Source organism: Alternaria viburni (assembly GCF_023758015.1).
Source record: "Alternaria viburni strain BMP 2772 chromosome Unknown scaffold_45, whole genome shotgun sequence".
Lineage (NCBI taxonomy): Eukaryota > Fungi > Ascomycota > Dothideomycetes > Pleosporales > Pleosporaceae > Alternaria > Alternaria viburni.
Window position 1 is genome coordinate 61,533 of NW_026055814.1, and position 20,715 is coordinate 82,247.

The 20,715-nt window shown below is 54.1% G+C and overlaps 8 protein-coding genes across 8 annotated transcripts; 3 read left to right on the plus strand and 5 right to left on the minus strand.

Annotated features, from left to right (window-relative positions):
* Window positions 1–860: 860 nt before the first annotated feature.
* On the minus strand, window positions 861–2,927 carry J4E79_011618 (uncharacterized protein; the record flags this gene model as incomplete). Its single annotated transcript, XM_049360447.1, has 2 exons — window positions 861–1,010; window positions 1,173–2,927. The coding sequence occupies 2 exons, from the start codon at window positions 2,925–2,927 to the stop codon at window positions 861–863; spliced, it is 1,905 nt and encodes a 634-aa protein (XP_049205092.1).
* Window positions 2,928–3,818: 891 nt separating this feature from the next.
* J4E79_011619 (uncharacterized protein) lies at window positions 3,819–5,389 on the plus strand (the record flags this gene model as incomplete). Its single annotated transcript, XM_049360448.1, has 2 exons — window positions 3,819–3,973; window positions 4,189–5,389. The coding sequence occupies 2 exons, from the start codon at window positions 3,819–3,821 to the stop codon at window positions 5,387–5,389; spliced, it is 1,356 nt and encodes a 451-aa protein (XP_049205093.1).
* A 1,763-nt stretch (window positions 5,390–7,152) lies between these two features.
* VPS27 (Vacuolar protein-sorting-associated protein 27) lies at window positions 7,153–9,573 on the minus strand (the record flags this gene model as incomplete). The annotated part of the gene is made up of 5 exons (XM_049360449.1): window positions 7,153–8,123; window positions 8,169–8,931; window positions 8,979–9,263; window positions 9,312–9,444; window positions 9,500–9,573. 5 exons carry the CDS (start codon window positions 9,571–9,573, stop codon window positions 7,153–7,155), a joined length of 2,226 nt encoding a protein of 741 aa, XP_049205094.1.
* Window positions 9,574–10,109: 536 nt separating this feature from the next.
* J4E79_011621 (uncharacterized protein) lies at window positions 10,110–13,416 on the plus strand (the record flags this gene model as incomplete). Its single annotated transcript, XM_049360450.1, has 3 exons — window positions 10,110–10,268; window positions 10,330–12,444; window positions 12,493–13,416. 3 exons carry the CDS (start codon window positions 10,110–10,112, stop codon window positions 13,414–13,416), a joined length of 3,198 nt encoding a protein of 1,065 aa, XP_049205095.1.
* Window positions 13,417–14,076: 660 nt separating this feature from the next.
* On the plus strand, window positions 14,077–15,596 carry ARG1 (argininosuccinate synthetase; the record flags this gene model as incomplete). Its single annotated transcript, XM_049360451.1, has 5 exons — window positions 14,077–14,110; window positions 14,218–14,256; window positions 14,309–14,809; window positions 14,857–15,472; window positions 15,539–15,596. The coding sequence occupies 5 exons, from the start codon at window positions 14,077–14,079 to the stop codon at window positions 15,594–15,596; spliced, it is 1,248 nt and encodes a 415-aa protein (XP_049205096.1).
* Window positions 15,597–16,374: 778 nt separating this feature from the next.
* Window positions 16,375–17,643, minus strand: J4E79_011623 (uncharacterized protein; the record flags this gene model as incomplete). The annotated part of the gene is made up of 1 exon (XM_049360452.1): window positions 16,375–17,643. The coding sequence occupies one exon, from the start codon at window positions 17,641–17,643 to the stop codon at window positions 16,375–16,377; it is 1,269 nt and encodes a 422-aa protein (XP_049205097.1).
* A 265-nt stretch (window positions 17,644–17,908) lies between these two features.
* On the minus strand, window positions 17,909–18,760 carry J4E79_011624 (uncharacterized protein; the record flags this gene model as incomplete). The annotated part of the gene is made up of 1 exon (XM_049360453.1): window positions 17,909–18,760. The coding sequence occupies one exon, from the start codon at window positions 18,758–18,760 to the stop codon at window positions 17,909–17,911; it is 852 nt and encodes a 283-aa protein (XP_049205098.1).
* Window positions 18,761–19,147: 387 nt separating this feature from the next.
* J4E79_011625 (uncharacterized protein) lies at window positions 19,148–20,209 on the minus strand (the record flags this gene model as incomplete). Its single annotated transcript, XM_049360454.1, has 2 exons — window positions 19,148–19,405; window positions 19,460–20,209. The coding sequence occupies 2 exons, from the start codon at window positions 20,207–20,209 to the stop codon at window positions 19,148–19,150; spliced, it is 1,008 nt and encodes a 335-aa protein (XP_049205099.1).
* Between the last annotated feature and the right edge of the window lie 506 nt (window positions 20,210–20,715).

Sequence of the window (20,715 nt, forward strand, 5' to 3'; positions counted from 1 at the left end):
AACTATCTGACTCCGTTGCTTTGTCAAACGTGCTGATGCAGAATTGCGGGCACAACGCAGTTGAGTAAAACGGTATATAATCGCGATGCAAGCCTATTTCCTCATTACCTTGTTTCAAACTATGCAGCAGTGCATCTAATGTTGTGGGTGATTATAGACAGGCTAAGCAATATCGAACAGGCTGTATAAGAACGAGGTGTGCCGTGATATCTTCGCGTCACGCAGAACAACCACGACAAATCATACCAATCAACAAAGCTAGGAAGAAGTATGATGCACATACGACGAAAGTATAAGATAATTCTGTAGATTCATCCCATTCTAGTCTCTTTTTTCTGGCCATGACGCCACATCGTTACATGTCCCTACCCTACTGACTAGCAAGAACAGCTTACTACGAGAAATACTCCACATTCCAAAACCCCAACCCGAAAACGACAAGATCAAGTGCCACAGGCTCAAGATCGCCCTGAACAATTAACAAGAAACGAAGGGTATATGGCCGCGAAAGCAAGCCCAATTAGAGAAGCTCCTAATAGCAACACCAAAAAACTCCGAAAAGACAGATATTTGAGAACCTGGCTTTTATGCTGCGCTTGTATTTTGACGGAAAGGATAAATTCGGCGTATCGTGATCCATCAATGGGTGATTGATGGGTGGTCGAAGAGCGCTAGTCGGTTCCATAGCAGAAGCCACATGGTGATCAGTAGCTAGCTACCAAACCCAGGCGACATTGCATGACATGAAGGGAACTATTGTCTCCCTTAAACGACAACACTCGACACGGCAACCTCTGCGCATCGGCTGGTAGCTCGATGTTCGCAGAAGGGGGGGTTAAGGTTCGGTGGCTGCCGGGGCCTCACACGTACTCAGGCCAGTAGTTGTATGGCATGAGGGTAGGACCAGTCCATTTCTCGCCATAAGGGTTCGTGCGCTTGCCGGCAATGAATCCGTCGTGGGCGTGTTCGAGGACTGAGATCCATGACGAGGGTTCTGGATGCTTCATCCACTGCGATGCATTGTTAGCGTGTATTCTTTGCTTTTCCGTCTTTTATGTGGGGAAGAAGCCGTTGCCAAGATACTGACTGCAGGGACATCGGACTATAGATGCGCAGAAGCGGGGTTGGGGTGGCAACAAACCAACATGTGGGAAATTCTTGTTGAGACTTACCTGGTTGTGAATGTGATATGTCCAGGCACCCCGGAAGAAGTTCTCCAGCGTGCGGTTGTTGGGAGGGAATTTGTCTTCCGACAAGACGTAGTCAGTAATCACACCAGCTTTTCTCAGCTCAGCCTCCTCGTCAAGCGTGGCTTGGAACGAATCGGGGTGCTCTTTGTCGCCGTGATTGGGGGTTGGCAGGGCAGCGGACGCGGGTACGTTTTCTTCCCCGCGTTTGGCCAAGGAGTCGCTGGCGGGCATCCTGAGCTCTTTGCGTTGCGCGTCTTTGAGGTCGATGCGGTTGAGCTGTGGGCCGTCGTAGCTCTCCCATTCGTCTTTGACGCCACCAATCTTGCCCTTGAAGACTGCGCTGTAGTCTCGGATACAAGGCACTGTGCAGCGTCCTTCGCGGTCCCAGTTGAACTCTGTCCAGATGGGATCAAAGGCAGCGGTTTCGAACATCTTGAACTCCTGGTCGCGTCCGTCTTTCCAGGCCATGCGACCAAGCACGCGGGGATGAAAGTTGACGCCCATTCTGATACCGCCGTAGAGCAGGTAGGATGAGAGGGAGGAGTTTGCCGAGAGGGACATGATGGCAGTGTTGTAATCACCGGGGTGAGGGTGTGCTGCCCATCTTTCTGCCCAGGCATGCTCTTTCGGCAGTAGAAGAGGTCGCATGTCCCGGAGCATCAAAACATCCATGTCGAAGTAAGCACCGCCATAGATGTGTAATACAATGAAGCGAACGGCATCGGATACGGCGACCGGAAGGAATGTCATCTGCTTCTGGGTCAGAACGAGCCACTGCTGGCCATCCTTGTCTTCAATAATGTTCTCGGCCACGTCCTTCTCTCCCTTGGCGTTCACGGCGCCGGGCTTGCTGTAGTAATCGAAACCGTTCTTGTCCTCCTTGTCGGTGGCCAGTGGGATGCGGTTAGGAAACTTCCAGGGCATGACAACAATGTCACCTCGCTCGACTAGAGGCAGGAAACGGGCAAATAGGGCATCTTTGTTCAGCATGTGTTCGACAGCGTTCGGGTTGTGGTCGGTGTCAAGCCATAGCCAAAGACGAGAGCAAGCCAGATTCTGAGTGTAGAGGTAACTCTTGATGAAGACCTCGACTCGCCAGGTCGCAGGGCCAGTCCAGTAGGTGTGGTATGGGATGATAGGGCCAGGGCAGGTGCCGATGTTGGTTCCGTTGGCAGCAATCGCGTCGTTCACAGGGGTGTAGCTTTCAAGCGTCTTGCCGTGTCCGTCTGCGTTGATGAAGTCGGCGTTGCGGGGGTCTTGGGCGCTGGCTCGTTCGGCGGGCTCTGGCAGGCTGTAGTAGCGATCCTCGCCCTCTGCAAAGAACTTCAGGCAATCAAAGGGCTTCCTCATCTTCTCAATGCCAGCATAGGTGCCGCGGCACTCCTCAATCAGCATGTCAATGTCGGCCTCGGTATCGACATGCGGGCGGGGACCCAGGTAGTCGTCCTTGTTCTTGACGGCGGTAATGGGGCGGTTGAAGACATTGGCGTGCGGGTTGATGGTGACAGTCTTGGTGGTGCCGGCGAACTTAACCTTGACGCCCGCCTTGGTTGTCTCGATCAGCTCCGTGGGTCCAGCTTTGTCCAGGAAGGCGGGAATGCCAATCTTTCCTTTCGCAGCGACTGAGGGGTCGTTTATGAAGGTGATGACGCCGTAGATAGCGGCATAGAGCAGTGCCGCCAGTACGAGGTTCTTGCACAGGGTGAAGACTGCGCGGACTTTGGATCCTTCCGCCATATCGATAAGCTAACGGGCGACGACCCGAAGCAGCGTTTCCCAGGTATTATTCGACAATCGCCAGTTTCGCGCAAGGTGTATAGGTTTGGTGTAGGCTCGGTCGAGGTGCGAGGACTGCGGTGCCCAGGTGGAGGCTAGCAGGCGCACGTGTTGAAAGGGCGGTCGAGGTCTTCGCGATAAGGCGTTGGGGTCGCAATGTTGGAAACACGATGTTGTCGCACAACGCAATCTTCGCAAAAGGATATATTAGGGAGGACTATCGGGCGCAGCGTGCAGGTGCGTGCATTAGGTGATACGGAGTTTGGTCCTACGCGGGTCTGGGAGGCTGTGAAAGCGGGTCGTAGGCGCGAATGGGCGTGAGCGTGATAGATTCGAGGGGGCCTGCGGGGAATTCGACACCACAGGCAGAATCGCACAGTGCACAACGGTCAAGGACAGACGGGAATGAAAGACAGGTCGGCACCAAGGAGCGGAGGCGGCGTAGAAATGAAATCAGGCTGCGGGTTGTGGACTGCACCAGACCACGACAGTTCGGGGTTCAAAGCAGCTAGCCTAATTTCCCTGCACGCCGCGCCCCATGCTGACCCGCCCACCACTCCCCCTGAGCACTACCGCACAACTGTTGATGTTTGACAGCTCTACTAACGGCTTTTGTTATTGTCGCACCGGTTTTTATATCGCGCACGCAAAATCTGCATTTCTTCCCTCCACGTCTGTGCTGTGTTGATGCGCCTTCCTCGCGGCGGTGGCTCCTTCCTCTAGGGCCGTCGTCCCGTCCCCATGCGGAAGCGACAGCCCCAAGCGAACTGAGGTCTCTCATCTTGCACGCCTTGCCCGCCTGGTGACTTGTGACTACACCTGTGCCCACCATCGCTTGCATGGTCCCCATTAATGCTGCGACACTCCTGTCTGAAGGCTTTCACTGCCCTATCACCGCCCCGATTCTCGCTCCTCGCCCCCAGACGACCTTACTCGGCCGTCACCGCCCTCCCACGATGTGAACGCATCGAGATTCCCTGTCGGTCAAACGGCTCCATTACGGTTGAGTAAGTCTTCTTCCGTCTTGTCTTCACATGACGTTGTTTGTTCTTCGATCCTGCCTCTGTTGCAATTGCCCGGGGAATCCTCCGCCTGCTGTGCGATGACCTCACAGCGCTTTTCTCCTCCGCAATCCAACACCATGCCCCGCCCTAAGCGAGCATACCTCAGATCGCAGCTTCTGGGCATCATCTTGGCTTCTTCTAATACTAACCTTCTTTAGCGTATTCCATGCATCAGCATCCAAAGCTCCGGTCTTGCTTTACCTGCCTCCAGGACCAGTAGTGCCAGAGAGCTCCGATGAAGACGAACGCGTTATCACAACGCTAAAAGAGTCAAGTGCTGGGACTATCGTGCGTATCAACTACCGCGCGTCGTCGGCGCATCAGTATCCGACCCCATGTCACGATGTGCTGCTTGGCTACGATTGGGTCCGCGAGCATATCCTTATCGATGAATTCGAACGGCCTTATCTAGCTCGCATGGGTGTATGCGGAGAACTAGTAGGCGGCTCATTGGCAACGATGCTGGCTCTGACAGAGTGTCGTGTTGGGGAGAGTCGAATCGGCGCTGCAGCCATCAATAATCCGATTGTAGATTGGGTGTTCCCAGATGAGCTTCCAGTGGTCCAGCCGGAGGATCTCCCCGAGCCGCAATATGGCGACGAAACCCAACTTCCAGCTGATGAAGACATGGCTGGTTCATTGGCGATTCGCGAGGCTATAGAGAATCTGCAAACTGGAAAGAAGCGTGGCAGGAAGCGATTGCCCAAGACACCGCCGCCGACATCTTGGCAGGCTTATGGAGAAAACGAAATCATACCGACGATGATGTTGTCGGAAAGGCGTGACGTTCTATTCAGGAAGCCGCAAGACTACTTCGATCGATTCGCATCTCCACTGCACTTCTTCCGTTCCCCTCATGCGCAACTGACCCTGCCGCCACAAGACGACATCTTCGCATCACAGCAACCAGACGAGCTCCTCGACATCGAGACACAGATGGCCATGAATCACTATGCGACTTTCGAAGATGCCATCAAAGCCCCACCGGCAGTACCAACGCTGAGCAGATGTCGCGCTTACGCTCGGAACTACCCTCCAGCAGGTACCAGACTGAGTTTGCCGATATGGAACGTCACAACCGGACTGCAGAGTCCGCTGAACGATACCACAAATGATCTAGCCAAGCACCTTCGACGCAGCATCGCCCGCCAAATCCTGAAGACGCATTCTGGGCGATCCCGCTGGCACGACGCAGCAGAGAAGAAGCAATACGAAGAAATCGCCCAAGACCGAGTCGAACTAACCTCCTACGAAGGCATAGGCCTCTGGTCTCAACAAGACCCCGATCCAGCAACGCGTCCACGAGTAGAAGAAATCGGAGCATGGATGAAACGACAATTGGAACCTGGTTCTTTCTAGACGATCAAAAAACGAACACTACAATATCTCCAATCCATCTACCCCCTCACAACCCAAGTCCACACCGCTCAATCTCCCCCTTCGCCTTCTTCTCACAAACCTCTCTTTCCCACGCAGCCACCTCCACCACCACAGCCTTCTTCCCACTGATATCCCTCTTATACGTAACCCCCATCCCACAATCCTGCACAGCACCCAGCACATAATGATCCAGTTCTACATACCCCCAATGCGCCGCCTCAACCCTAACAACAGCCCAACTACTCCAGTGCAACAAGGGTACACGCGGTCTCTCCTCTGTCCCTTCCTTGACGTAATCACACAGCCCAGCTATCTGATCATTGTTAGGGTGCGCACTTTCCACCGTCCCGTCCGGCAAAAACGGTAAAAGGACTTCACAGCTCGATTCTGCGCCCACAGACAGCGGATAATACTCTGGCTGTCCAACATCGTTGAAACCGGTCGTAGTACTCGTCCTCGTCCTCGTCCTCCCCCCTTTCGGATTGTGCGACCTCCAGCAAACGGTGTAGTTCATTCGATTCCCCTCCAGCAGATTGATCAACGCTTTCACCTCCACCCTCTCCGGATGTGGAATCAAAAACTCAAAGAACCCCCTCCTCTTACTCTGCCGCCACCTCGGCAGCACCACCCACGGAAACGTCGAGCTCACACCCCATCTCCGTGTACACTCCGTCGAAACCCCACCATCTTCCACCCTCAGCGGAATAACGCCCCGTTCCAACAACCGGTGCAACGCCCACCTTGCCTTCTTATTAGTCCCGTACTCATTCACCAACCTTCTCTTTACTGTATCGAGATGTTCGTGATAAAAAGGCGTATGCTCGACTCTTATCTCGCCCTTCTGCGCCAACCCGATTAACCCGTATAACGTCGTCCAGTCGGAGGTTAACCAGGGTACGCGCCATGCGTGTTCTAGACTGCGGGCTTCTTGGGTGGATTTGGTGATTTTTTTGCGGCGGTGGCTGGCGAGGGAGTGGATGAGCGGGATGGAGAGGAGGATGAGGAGGTGTAGGAGGGTGGGTAGGGTGAAGAGGGGGGTTGAGGACTGGGCGTCACCGGGCTGGATTGCGTGGTCCGCGACGTATGTTGTTGCTGTTGTTAGGACGGCGGTGATTGTGGATGTTGTTGCCATGTTGGATACGGGTTATGGGTGTCTGGTTGGTGTCGCGATGGAGATGGTATCTACATGCTATATCGCTCCTACGGTGATGTGTCTAAGAATTGAGCCTGCATTGTGTACGCATGAGAAGAGAAGAGCGCCATCTTTGTGTTTTCTTGTTTGGTGAGTTGGTCAATGAGATTCGGGCTTCCTACCCAAATCCGGCGTACCGCATGGCCTTTGTCTACTCGTGAGGAGAAAACGACCATGTCCATGTTATGTCTACTTTGTTCCATCAGGACAATGAAGCTGAATAGTCAGTTTTCTGATCTTGCAAAATGATCATGTGCTAGAGGTTGGGAGCATGGTAGCGTGTGGGTGAGAATTAATTAGTAACATGTGATCTGAAGCCCACAACCTCGGAGCCATGTGGCGTAACATGGTGTGATATTGCGATTATCTTCATACCCAGATACCTACGCGCGATGCTATCGGTCTTCCCCACCTATTGAACGCCCAAAAGCCCGGACGAACAATCCTGTGCCCGACCCTTCTGAAGACAATCAAATTATGCCGTCCCATATAACGACAGCGCGTAGAATACGTTCCTCATGCTATCCTCCAGACCGAAGCCAAGTTCAATCTACAAATCAATCAGCGGCTCATCCACAACCTTCTGCTGCTGAACCGGCAACTGATTCTGCGGCGCAGACGGGAAACTCTCCGGTCCATAACCACCCGTCGCATAAGGTGCAGATTGCCACGCAGAAGACTGCTGCTGTTGGGGCGCTTGCTGTTGCTGTTGCCAGTACTGTTGGGGAGGCGGCGCTTGTTGCGAAGCTTGTTGTTGCTGTGGAGGTGCTTGCTGCTGCTGCTGCTGGGGTGGAGGCGCTTGTTGTTGCTGAGACTGCGACTGGTCTTGCTTGGGATACGGTGGGTTCTGCCACGCAGTCGTAGGTTGTGCGGGTGGTGAGATGGGCGTCTGCTGTGGTGGAGCTCGGGTGTATGCTTGTGGGGAGGGAGGTTGCTGTTGTTGGGATGGCTGAGAGCCGTAGCTTTGGCTTCGTTGCATCCGCGGTTGGGAGGGTTGCGCTGCAGCGCTGTCTCCGTAGTAGAAGCTAGCGCTCTCTGCATCGGACACAGGAGGTGCTTGCGATGGATATCCCGAGGATTGTTGTGGCGGGTACTGCTGATTCGATACTTGACGCTGAAGCTGTGGCGAAGCAGGGTTTGGATATGAAGTATTAGGTGGCGGTTGTGCGAGGTTAGGGTATGGTTGTGAGGGTTGTTGGTATTGATCCTGGGGAGGAGCGTAGGACTGTGGTCGTTTGTCGAACTGTGGGTAGGGTGCTTGGTAACCACCACCATATTGTGATTGTGGTTGTCCGTATGCACTTGAAGGGTCTGCGTTTCCTGTGTAGTAGTTCTCGCCTGATCCCGGTGCCCCTGACTGCTGTATGCTTGGGTATAGGTTGGAGGCCGGCCGTTGTGAAGAAGCAGGGAGACCGTACATGGCGTTGGCCTGGTTGTATGTGCTGGAAAGTCTCTCCTCGAGCATGCGATCGTAGTATCGGACGACGGTTGACAGCTTCGCGTGTAGGTCAAGTAGAGTGTCTGCTCACGTTAGTACAGTTCCAATGACGCAGAGGTGCAACATACCGTGCTTGCTCATAGTCTCGCCGTAGGTACGGGCAAGCTTCGGCCTCAACTTCCCGATGCTCTCGTACAGCTCTTGTATCTGTGGCTCTCGCAGGATAGTGCCGGGCGCTTGGTGTTGTAACCGGTCGACCAATGTGGAGAAGAGGTTGATGTTCTCGGCTTCGACAGGTGTGAGCTCGTAATCGTTCTTAGGCGCAACAAACGGTGCTGATCCGTTCGCATTGGAGGCCTGTTCCCGGAAGGTCGTGGCATACTTCTTCTTTTGTTCTTCCATGTCAGCCAAGGAAGCTGCAATAGCGGCAGCCAGGTCGGCATCCTCCTCCTCTTCAGGCTGTTTCTTGCTCGTCCCGTTGGTTGGCTTGGACTGTGACTGCAACTGCGACTGAGGCACAAAGCCGGAAGAGCTGTTTCCCTTGGCTTCGTCCAGACTCATCTCCAGCGCTCGCTTCAAGTCGGCATCGAAGCTGTCCTCGACGCGCGCATTCCGCGGCTCCATTGAGCCCTGATATAGCGTTCTCTGTGGCTTGGGGGTGTCGAAGACTCTCGGGACCGGTGTTCCTCGCGACCGTTCGGTAAGCTTCGCATGGCAGCCGTCGTCGACGCGCACAGGGTCCATGATGCCGAGATGGGGTAACGGGATGCTCTTGCTCGAGCACGCGCCACAGAAGACGTTTCCGCAGTTGCGACAGTGGTGCTTCCGGTTGGTGAAGGTAAAGGGCGTGCGGCATCGCATGCAGACGTCGGAGTCAGTCCACTCGGGAGGCTGGAATGTGTTAGTAGGTAGTGGTTGCGCATATATGGATAACCTACTGCACTGCTGTCGAGCATACTGCTGGAGATGTTCTCCTTTGGAGGGAAGTGGTAGCCCTCCCGTTGCAGGCTGTAGTAGACCTCGTTGATGTAGCTGAGGTTCTGGCGCCCTTCAGCAGCAGTCGCCCATGACTGTATAAGCTCGAGCATCTTGTTCTTCACATCGTTGTTGGGTGCGACGGTCGGGGGTGCCTTGAGTAGGGACGTCATATTATCGAGGAACTCGCGGGAAGCTATCTCTTGGATGAAGTGGGCGCCGCCGTTCTTAACGCACGTGTCTGTGAGCTGAGACGATTAGCAGAACTCGTGATTTTTGTATAGAGTGATTCGTACGTTCAAGGTGGCAAGCTGGACGTTGGGGTTCTTATTCCCTATCCTCTTCTTCAATGCGCGCATGGCATCTCTAGGCTGCACCGTCTTGGAGCGAATAACGTCGGATATCTCGAGGTTGAGGGGCATGTCCTCTCTGATGTATGTTAGCATGTATAATTTCATGAATTACGTCCCGGCTCAGTTCATACAAGCTCGAAGAGGTGGCGCGCTCGATCTGCTCGTCGAGCGCGCCGGTGGTCGAGGACCCGAACCAGCCCGCCATGATGTAGGGCGCTCCCAGTGGGTGAATGGGTTCCGGAGTGTCAAAGGTATGTATGAGTGTTTTGATAGCTGTTCGACTTCTAATTAGAGTTGCGGCTTGGTGGAGAGTAGCGCGTGGGGATAGTCGCTGTGGTGGTTAGGTAGCAAGCTGTCCGAGGTGAGGGCTTGGCGATGACGCCGGACGCCTCTGAGCCGCATCCACCGACGCATGCTTCAACCCTGCGAATCGCGGGACGGCCATCCACGCCTAACGCCTTCACTCACGATACCCAAATCGCCCCTGGAACCCGCCCGCTGCTGTAGAATCGCCGCCCGTTCATTGCACGCCACTGCCCAATCACGCGCTACCCGATCCGCCCCGCATTCCCGATCAACACTGCCTCTCTGGCCACACGTACGCGTATTCGACTCCAGGTGCGCCTTGCTCGGACTCGAGAACATGCACGCCTGCCCGCCGATTAAAGTGTGTTTGTGAGTGCGGCACCTCCTCCGCCGCCCTCAGCACCTCCTTCGCCCGCCCACACCACCTCCACCGCCATGAACGGCTACACCAATGGCGCGCACGGCGTCGGCGCAGACGGATGGGGAAGCAGCGACGGCGCTGGGGACTCCAGAGGCCCAGTTGGCCCATTCCCGCCCATCGCCGAAATCATAGCCTCTGCGACAGACACGGCCGAGTCGCTAAAACACCATTCGGTATTCATCCAACACCACCTCATAGGTAACATGTCCAGCATGCGGTCGCTGACCATCACAGATCAAACTCCTCCTTGAACGAGCCAGGGGGCACTTCAACTCGGCCAAGAACATGCTCAACAACCGCTCTCCCGCCGGCGCCTACTGGGAATACATTGTCGCATACCAGATCGTCGCCGAACTGATACCCACCCACCGCGACTACTACGACAAGATCAACGGCAGCCGAAGCCAGATCCACCGCGACTTCAACGAGCTCATGAAAGAGATCAAGTCAAACGAAGAGCGGTTTGTGCGCATAAAGGACATTATAAAGAACGACAACAAGAGGAACGGCGCACACCACAGGACGACCTCTACACCCCCCTCTACAACACAAAGTAATCGCAATGGCATGATTGCGATGCGCAAAGACGACGAGCTGATGCTTCCCGAAGTCCCCACCGGAATGCCAAACGGTCGAGCGTCACCTGCGGCCTCTCTGGATTCTTCACGGAGAAAACCCCCCGTGCAACCGAAGCCGCAATCGCTGCATGGCCGGGCTGTGCACCAGAGCATATCGAATGTGAATGGAGTGAATGATCTTGCTCAGCGGTTCGCGAATCTTAGAGGGACCGGTCCGCTAGTTGATACATCACCTCGCCCCAGCCAAGATCTGTCTGTCAAGATGCCCTCTCCTGCAGACTACCACTCTACAAACCGGATTATGGGCCCGCGGGGTATGCCTCCACCGCCTCTTCACATGCCACCGCCGCCACCGAAGCTGCCTCTAGATACACAATTCGCGGCTTCACTACCGAAGGAGCCTAGTCCTACCTATAGTCCAGCGAGGAACATCTCAGGTCCTTCGAGCATCAACGCACCTCGGAGTACACCCAGGAGTTTGAACGGGACTGGGGGTCGTACCAACTCACTCGCCGCGTCCAGTGCATCAGCGTATGCACCAAACGCAAACAGTGCGCCCGACTCATACTTTCCCGCCCAGACCCTCCGAGACGGCAATGGAAGAACAAGATCTGTCAGCAAGACGGTTGAACTTGAGATCGATGCTAGCATGCTCTACGACTACTACCGCATGTACAATGTACTCACCATCGACGTACGGGACAGGACAGACTTCGACGCCGGGCACATATTCGTGCGGAACATCATGTGTATAGAGCCACTGACGTTGCGTGATGGCGACTCTGCAGAACAGCTTCTAGACCGTCTCATCATATCCCCAGACGAGGAACAGGACATGTTCGACAAGAGGGCCGACTTTGATGTGGTCGTGTATTATGATGAGTCGACAAAGAACATCGACTTCATGCATAGACACAACCGATCCGATAGCGAAATTGCGTTGAAGCGGTTATTTGATACCCTGCACGAGTTCAATGCAGACAAGCCACTCAGGCGACCTCCGGTTCTTCTCAAAGGCGGTCTTGACGCTTGGATGGACCTGGTGGGCCCCCAGGCTTTGAAGACGTCGAACACTGCTGGACAAGTGGCTGCTGGTCCGACGCGGGCTCGGGCTATCCGACGATCGCCAGCTGCCAGCCATATTGCGAGGAACAATACGCAGAGAAGGTCGAAGCGCGAATACGTTCCCATGGACCAAGAAGAGCAGCAACAGTGGCTGGAAGAAGCTCGAAAGGGACGTGCTGCAGTCGAAGTGCCTCCGGCAGATGGTGAAGAGGAAGAAGAGCCGACCCAGGATTTCTACCGTTCAACAGAAGAGTTCCTACGTCGATACCCCGATGTTGAAGCTGAGCAGTCATCTATGATGTACCCGTCCAAGTTCCAGTCGACCAATCAATACGTCGCACCTGCCATACCTGTTGCACCTTCTCGTCCGCCGCCTTCTGTTCCTAGGGTGAGCTACAGTGGCGTACACGATCGGCAAGAACAGAACCGCAATGTCGTCTACAACGGACAGCCTCAATTTAGTAACCTGAGGCTACATAGGACGGGCCTGCTAAATTTTGGTGTCACGTGCTACATGAACTCTGTTGTGCAGTGTCTCAGTGGGCATCTATTGCTTTCGGACCTGTTCCTCACCGGAAGATATCAGCGAGACCTCCAGCGAGATAACTGGAAAGGAACGAAGGGGATTTTGCCGGAGGCGTACGCGACGCTACTGTCTAATCTGTACAAGGGCGATGTCACGTCCGTGCGCCCAAGCACATTCAGGGTAAGTCAAAACTGGAAGCAGAAAATAGGCATGACTAACTTTGAACAGCGCATTTGCGGACACTTCAACTCGCAATGGGGCATTGATGAGCAGCAAGACGCCAAGGAGTTCCTGGAATTTGTCCTAGACTACATGCACGAAGACCTCAACCTGACCTGGAACAAGCCGCCGCTCAAGCCACTTTCGGACCAGGAAGAGTTGCAACGAGAAAGATTTCCCCGCCAGTATTCAGCAATGATTGAATGGCGTAGATACCAGCATCGGGACATGTCCGTCATTGGTGGTCTCTTCGCTGGCCAGCACGCGTCGCAGCTTACATGCCAAACATGCGGCGTAACAAGTACAACATACGAAGCCTTCTGGAGTATCAGCGTCGAGATTCCCCGAGACGGCGAATGCGACCTGCGCCATTGTCTCAACTCATACTGCGCACCAGAGCGCCTAGCAGGCGACGAATTATGGCGTTGCCCTCGCTGCAAGAAAGACCGCGAAGCCGTAAAGAAGATCACCATTACCCGCGCCCCCGACACACTCGTCATCCACTTCAAGCGATTCAGCGCCTCGCGTACGGAAAGCGCGCGGAAAGTCCGGACGCCTGTTAATTTCCCGCTCCAACGCCTCGACATGGGTCCCTTTGTCGAGCCACCCATGACACCGGAACAAGAAAGATATGTCTCTGAAAAGGCCCGAGATGGTCCTGCGCAACTTGCTGGTGTCAAAAGCGATCCTACTATGAATGGGCCGTATGTCTATAATGCTTACGCTGTTATCTGGCATATTGGTGCTACGCTGGGAAGCGGACATTACATCGCTTTTGTCAAGGATAAGTCTAGGGGATGTTGGCGTTCGTTCAACGATGATAAGATTACGGATTTTGATCCTGGGAATCTTCCGCCACACAACCGTCTGCAGAATGAGAAGGCGTATATTGTTTTCTATGAGAGGGAGAGGGTCGCTGGTGGTGCTTTCTAGGCACAGCGTCTGTTAATGAAACATCGAACGCTCCAGCGCGTTGGGTTAGGTGTTTACGCTTATTTGACTTTTGGCGCTGCATCTTTGGGAAGTTTGTGTAGCGACAGTCTGGTTGAGATTATACTTTGCGCGTGCGACGAATTATGTCTCTGGGATGGGGCATTGCATACTTGGCGTTGGGATTATATACCTTGTCGAATATCATTCCGTTGAGACGCATCAGTGGCTTGTTACCTTTACATGTAAACTTACTGTGATGTTTGAGTACCTGGATACAGCGGGATAGGCACTAGGGATGGCTATCATTTGTGTCGCATTGTGTGAGAAATGATTTAGTGTAGAAGTATACATCACCTTAAATGCTGCCTCTTGATGAAATTTCAATAGTACGTATACTACAAGCTGCAAACTGCGACACAAGTTCCAGCCACCTTTACTGTGTGCTCTTCACACCTAATGTCATAGTTCAGGTCCGTCGTCGTGAGGCTGACAAGCCGATGATCGGGCGGCAGGGATGGTGAGGGACCGAACATTTTTTGTGCCGATAAGATAAGGTTTCTGACTCTCCACACCCGTCGTTCCCCAGACGCCGCAACCCCTCCTTCAATTGACTCTTCTTGACTCTTCCTTCTCACTTTCTATACACAGACACTTGCAAATATGTCAAAGGGACGCGTTTGCCTTGCTTACTCTGGTGAGTATTCCTATGACAGTTAATGTTATGCCAGCTGCGTCAACTGCGTTTCTGCGTTCACCTGCGTTCAACTTGCTCAGAGCCAACAAACTAACCCGAGCCATTAGGCGGCCTCGACACCTCCACGATCCTGAAATGGCTCATCGGTACGTCAGAAGCACATTCAGACACACAACAAAATCTAACGCGTAGACAAAGAGGAGGGCTATGAGGTCGTGTGCTTCCTCGCCAACGTCGGCCAGGAAGAGCCGTGGGACGAGGTGGAGAAGAAGGCGCTCAAGATCGGCGCGAAGAAGATGGTCATCCTAGACCTGCAAAAGGAATTCGTCGAGGAGCTCTGCTTCCGCGCCGTCCAGTGCAACGCCTCGTACGAAGGCCGCTACCTCCTCGGCACCTCGCTGGCCCGCCCCGTCATCGCCCGCGCACAGATCCGCGTCGCGCAACAAGAAGGCTGCGGGTTCGTCTCGCACGGCTGCACGGGCAAGGGCAACGATCAGGTCCGCTTTGAGCTGGCTTTCTACACACTTCAGCCTACTATCAAGGTTATTGCGCCGTGGAGGCTGCCGGAGTTCTGCGACCGCTTCAAGGGCAGGCAGGATCTGCTGGACTATGCTGAGAAGCATGGTATTCCGGTTACGTCTACCAAGGCGAAGCCCTGGTCTATGGACGCCAACTTGGCTCACTGCAGTTACGAGGCCGGTAAGACACCACGCATTAAGATTGTGTGTTCGAGGCTAATAGAATAGGCATCCTCGAGGACCCCGACGTGTCTCCCCCCGACGACATGTGGACCATGACCGACTCCCCGCTCAACGCCCCCAACGAACCCACCGACATAACCGTCCACTTCGAAAAGGGCATCCCCGTCAAACTCACCACCCCCTCGCAGACCTACACCGACTCCGTCGAGCTCTTCACCGCGCTCAACAAACTCGGCTTCACCCACGGCATTGGCCGCATCGACATCGTCGAGAACCGTTTCATCGGCCTCAAATCGCGCGGCTGCTACGACTCGCCCGCCATGACCATCCTCCGCCTCGCCCATCTCGATCTCGAGGGCCTCGTCATGGACGCCCAAGTCCGCAACCTGCGCGACCAGTTCGTATCCCACAACTGGAGCTACCAGCTCTACAACGGCATGTACTTCTCGCCCGAACGCGAGTTCATCGAGAACAGTCTGCTCTTCTCCCAGCGTAGGGTCAACGGCGAGGTTAGGTTGAAGCTGTACAAGGGGAACGCGTATGTGCTTGGTCGGTCCAGTCAGACGGAGAAGCTGTACTCTGAGGAGGAGGCTAGTATGGATACGTTGGATAACTTTAGTCCTATGGATACTACGGGCTTTATTGCTATTCAGAGCATTCGGTGAGTTTAGACGTCCTTGTTCTTGGAGGGTATAGATGGTGTGGATGGTTTGCTAACATAAGGCAGTCTCAAGAAGTACGGGCTCCAGAAGGCAGAGGAGGGCGAGAACATGTCGAGGGCTTAGAAGGCTTCGTCTGATATGCATACGACGCTGACGTACTGGCGGAGGTGGCTGCATCGTGAGAATATGCATGATCAGGTTACTTATGCGAGTCCTGAGGTTACGCCGAAGGGGAAGGCGGGTTAGGAGTGGGAATTGCGACATCCTGACGAGTATGATGAGATGGAATGAATAAAATAGATACCAATGATAAAAGTCATACTACTGATCTGGATATGTGGATGATGTGTTTGGTATCATGAGATTCACTGAGTTTGCTGCCAACAACTGTTCACATCATCGAAGGATACCAGCTAAAGTTACCCTGATATTCCCCTTCGATCTCCAACGCGTAGATTAGCAAAGCCCAACGTACTGCAACAACCTCATTGGTCGACGCAACTGCCAAGCACTCATTTCCAAATGGGGGTTGAAGCTCTTCCGAGCGTTCCGATATCGGTATCTGGAAGTCGGTACCGCTGAGAGCAACGTCGCACTCAGGTTTGCGACGAAGGTTATCGCATACTCATCAGTTTCTGGTTCCTGACGCACTGAAATGTGTATGTATGAAGATGTAGCTTGGTACCCGGTGTGTGCTTGTCGTCTTCCTCTTCTTCCTCCGCATGTATCCGCGTCTCTTCTGCTCTCTCTTCTTCAGCCTTGTTCAACCTTCTTTCTTTCTGTTTCCTCGTCTCATTATAGGACGTCGTTGTCGTATGCGCCGCTTGGTCATCTTGAGATCCCGCTGTCTCCTTTATCCCACATCTATATCCACTTCTCATCCCCTCTTCCGCCCGCATCCTCATTCACCGGAAGGATGCTGCCTGCGTTGCGCCTCAACCCATTCCTCGGTAGTGAGGTACAAGCTTGACCGTCGCCTGGATCCCGGATCCCGCTGTTGCGCCTGCCCGGTGCTGCCGTTGTAGTTTCCTGGCTGTTGCGAGGAAGGGCTTGCGTAAGCCGCAGGTGGGTTGTAGGCGGCAACAGGGTAGTTGGCCTGGGGTTGCGTATGCGAAGGAAGAGGAAGAGGAGGAGGAGGAGGCTGCTGTACGACGAAGTTGTTGACGTAGCCTGGGGCATACATCGGGCCCGGCTGCTGTACGAAGTTGTTGTTGACGGAGCCTGGCGCGTACATCGGGACCGGCTGGAAAGTTGGCTGGAAATGCGCATGCTGTGGAGCATACATGGTGGGCGCATATGGACTTTGGTAAACCCCAGCGACATTGTAGCCGGGAAAGGTATGTTCCGGAAGGGGAAGGGGATTGGGAACCCCATAATTACCATGAGGCTGGTACCCAGGTACGGGTACAGGTGGAGGAGCAGAATTGGGGGGCTCCATCTGGTAGAAGATCGGACGTGAAGCCATTTGGTCGAGGGTGTACCACCCATCCGACTCATTCTGGAATGCGTCCAAGTTCAGACCGGCTGACTCAAAGTCCTCAGCTCGCAAGGCATCTTCCTGGCCGGCATTCCCTGAAGGCTGATATCCCACAGGATGCGAAGGCCCATGGCCCAAAGTAGCCTGACTCGAGTTCGAAGGAAACCTCATCAGATCCGCACCAGGGAGGGCATTATCAAACTGGTGTTGCGGGTAATGCTGGTATTGCTGGTATTGCTGCTGCGGCTCCACGAAGTCCATACGCGAGGCTGGTGCCGTAACAGCAGGCGGCGCGTATCCCGCTCCCGGATGGGCAGCAAAAGAGTTGCGAGGTGCAAGCGAATATGGAGCATAGCGCTGGCTGCGCACGGTATTCTGCGGCGCGGACCTACGACCATACTGCACATTTGTCGCTATATGTGCGTGATCCACATGCTCTCTTCGCGTATGGATGGCGGCCAACTGTTGTCGAAAAGCTGGGCTAGGACCAGGAGGACCAGGAGCCGCGTTGGTTGGCAGAACCTGAGGTCTATTCAGCCCCTGCTCGCGCGCGAGTGTGGCCTCACTCAGGTAAGCTGCATTTGTAATGTTACCGTGGGCATCCCGTCTTGCCCTTGGCGATCCCGGAAGAAGCGGCCGTTGTCGCCGCGGTGGTGGTGGTGTCGAGTCTGCACTGCGACGTTTGCGCGCCATCTTGAATGGATAGATTACCAGGGAAAGATATGTCAGTAAGGTTAAAAAAAAATGTTGCTAATAAGATTGCAGATGTTGGCGAGCATGATTTATACGCAGCGTTTTCAGCACGCGCAGTGAAGTTCGCTAGAGACGACGGATTTGGACATGGTAAAAAACATCTATCCGTGGTTCGACAATGTTTAACCATAGGTGTTTCTTCTACGCTACACACAGCAAACGACATACCAATATTGTATTTCCTTCCTTGCCCCGGGAGAAACGCCTACCTGAAGCACGCGTACATGTCTCTCTCGTCTCGGCCAAAATCAGCAACTGCCTCCGTAGACCAGCTCCTCCCGCCTCGTTGCAGCCACGCTTCATGTTCCAGATTCTCCCAGATCGAATCGGCAACGGGCTCTACAGGTGGCATTCGCTTACGGTAGGCTTCCTTTGGTGCCTCACTTGCCCGCCTATCCGCGTGCACCTTACTGTCATCCCGCGGTTTCTCCGAGCGCCCCCCACGGATCACCATGTTTGTTTCTGTAGTTCCGCTACTACCAACCTTAGTTTCACTACGCACCTTCCCCGGGCGCCCACCACGGATTACCATATTTCTCTTGATGATTCCACCGTTGCTACCAATTCGACCATAGTTACGTTTCTCCATGTGCAGCTTGCTGCTATCTTGCACTTTCCCCGGGGGCCCATCCCGGATTGCCAGCTTTGCGACTTCACCGCTTCGACCAACTCGACCATAGTTACACTTCTTCGCTCCCTTGGCTCGCGACTTAGCTCGCTTCTCTTCTAATTCCCGCAGAGCTCTCTCTAGCGAAGCGTTGTCCTCCTCCGGCGTTCGCGCGTCATCTTCGGACTCGCTAATCCACTGATCGATGGCTAGGGGTGAGAGCGGAGAAGATGGTGAGTCTGGATCTTCGTGGTCATGTAATTGGGAGGACGGAGGAGGGTGGCTGACTGTTGCGATGTCCATGAACTCCTCCGCTAGACCTGCCATGTCAGTACCGAGGAGGCTTGTAACTTCGTCGTCTCGTTTGCGCTGTGCCTTGCTTTGAGCGGTTAGCGGGACCTCGATATCGTTGACTTGGTCCGCTAGGTCGGTCATCTCGCTGTCGCTCATGTTGGTTAGTAATGGTGCTTTTATGATTTGAATAGCTGATGTGGACAGGAGTGAATATCTGAAGGAGGACGGTTTCTGTGGAGTATTTAAAGTCGACTGAGGTGCTATGTCGAGACAGCATTGTCTTGTATAGGCTGTGTTTCGTTTGTCTTAAAGCTCGGTCATGTCACCAGGCTTCACTTTGGCGTACTTCCTGATCCCATGACAATGCAGCAATGAAACAGTTACTAGTCTATTACAATTTTATACGTATCATAAGTATCCCACGCACCTACTCATACAAAGAAAAGTATCTACCGCTCTGCTGTGTCTCCGATCGAATATCTCAAACACTGTGACATGTGACCGTAGTCTTGCAATGTTGCGAGCAACTTGTAGTCACCTCACTCAAGCATAGCTTCCACCAAACATACTAACACTGCGGCCCATTCGCCAAGCACCCCAAAGCACCATGCCCAAGATCGCTAGGTTGGCAAACTGCCTGCAGATGACGAGCAGGAAAGTGCTAGCCAAGACGGAACTGTCCGACCAGCCGGAGGTGTCGACGTAGAGAAGGATGATATCGTAGATGATGAAGATATCGCGGAGCCAGATGAGAGGTACGACGGTGAAAGCGAAACGAGCGAGGTCGTTGCGTTCAGGTGACTGTATAGCGTTAGTTACGGAACTTGATACACTGTCATAAAGAGAAAGACTTACACCATGAGCATTCTTGTTCGTGGTACCATACTCCCTCCACACTTCGATGGACACACTCAGACTGGCTGCGACAACGATAGCCTCATGCACGATGTAGGTGATCCTCGTCGCACGGTCATGCTGCATGACGTTTGACCAAGACAAGAGTGCATCCGGACCTGAGCTGCCGGTACTGATGTCTCGTGCCTCCAAACCCAGACCCCACGCTGCAATACCGGTACCCAACATGGCAACCATGATAAACGTGTTCCAGATACGCGACATGGTCTTCGGCGTCGAGATACCCGTACCGTTCTCCTGGACGTGACTAGAATGGATCCAGACGCCGCCGTTGAGCAACACGGTGAAGAAGACAGTCGCGAGCGTTGTGGCGAAAGTAAGCGCTGAGATGCTAGAAGCATAATCACTGCCTGTGAGAGTGTAGCCGCGACTGCCGTTCCATCCCAGGTCCGCATCGTAGTCGATCGTTCCGCTCGTCTTCAGGACATCGGATATAAAGCGACATAGATACGCGACGAAGAGACAGAGAAGGGCGGGCCAGAGGAAGAGATACGTCCCCAGTGTCGTCTTCAGCGGGCCATCGCGCGCGCTGTTCTTGCCCGGTGCAGTAAAGCGACGCTGTTTAATCCGCTGGAATGTAGGTTTCGAAGCCAGACCAAGGAAGATCAGGGCGCCAGCCGCTGTGATGACATCGAGGGCGAAGACGGCTTGGTAAGATTCTCGTTCGTTGGTTATGTTGATGTTGGACATGGCACGCTATGTCAACTGGTGGGGTGAAGCGTGTGGGTAGTTCGACTCAGGTGAGGTTTTGGATGGCAGATCGAAGTTGGACCGGAACCCCATCTTTGACTGCATGGCAAATTGATGGAAAAGCATGCCTGATGCCTATGACGTTGATTGCTGTCACCCACCCGCTTGGCAATAAGGTGTTGGGTGGATCTGTTCGGATCTGGGTGCCGACGAGGGCGGTGCCCGGAAAGAACGGCAGGTATAGCGAAGACTCGTTCGAAAGCATGTGTCACAGCTGCTGCTATCCGTCCATTGTGCAGCAAGGGATACAGCCCGATTTCATGGATGCAACGCGTGAAAGTATTCACACGTGTCGATGATGCAGCCCTGGGGTGAACGACTTGTGGAGGTTGGGGAATAGCCTAGCTGGTATGTGGTTTAGTCGGCGGGAGGAGCGCGGACGCTAACTCATGATCTAACCGCTTCAGTATCTGGCAGCTCGCCTCTCATCCCATTCCGCCATACCC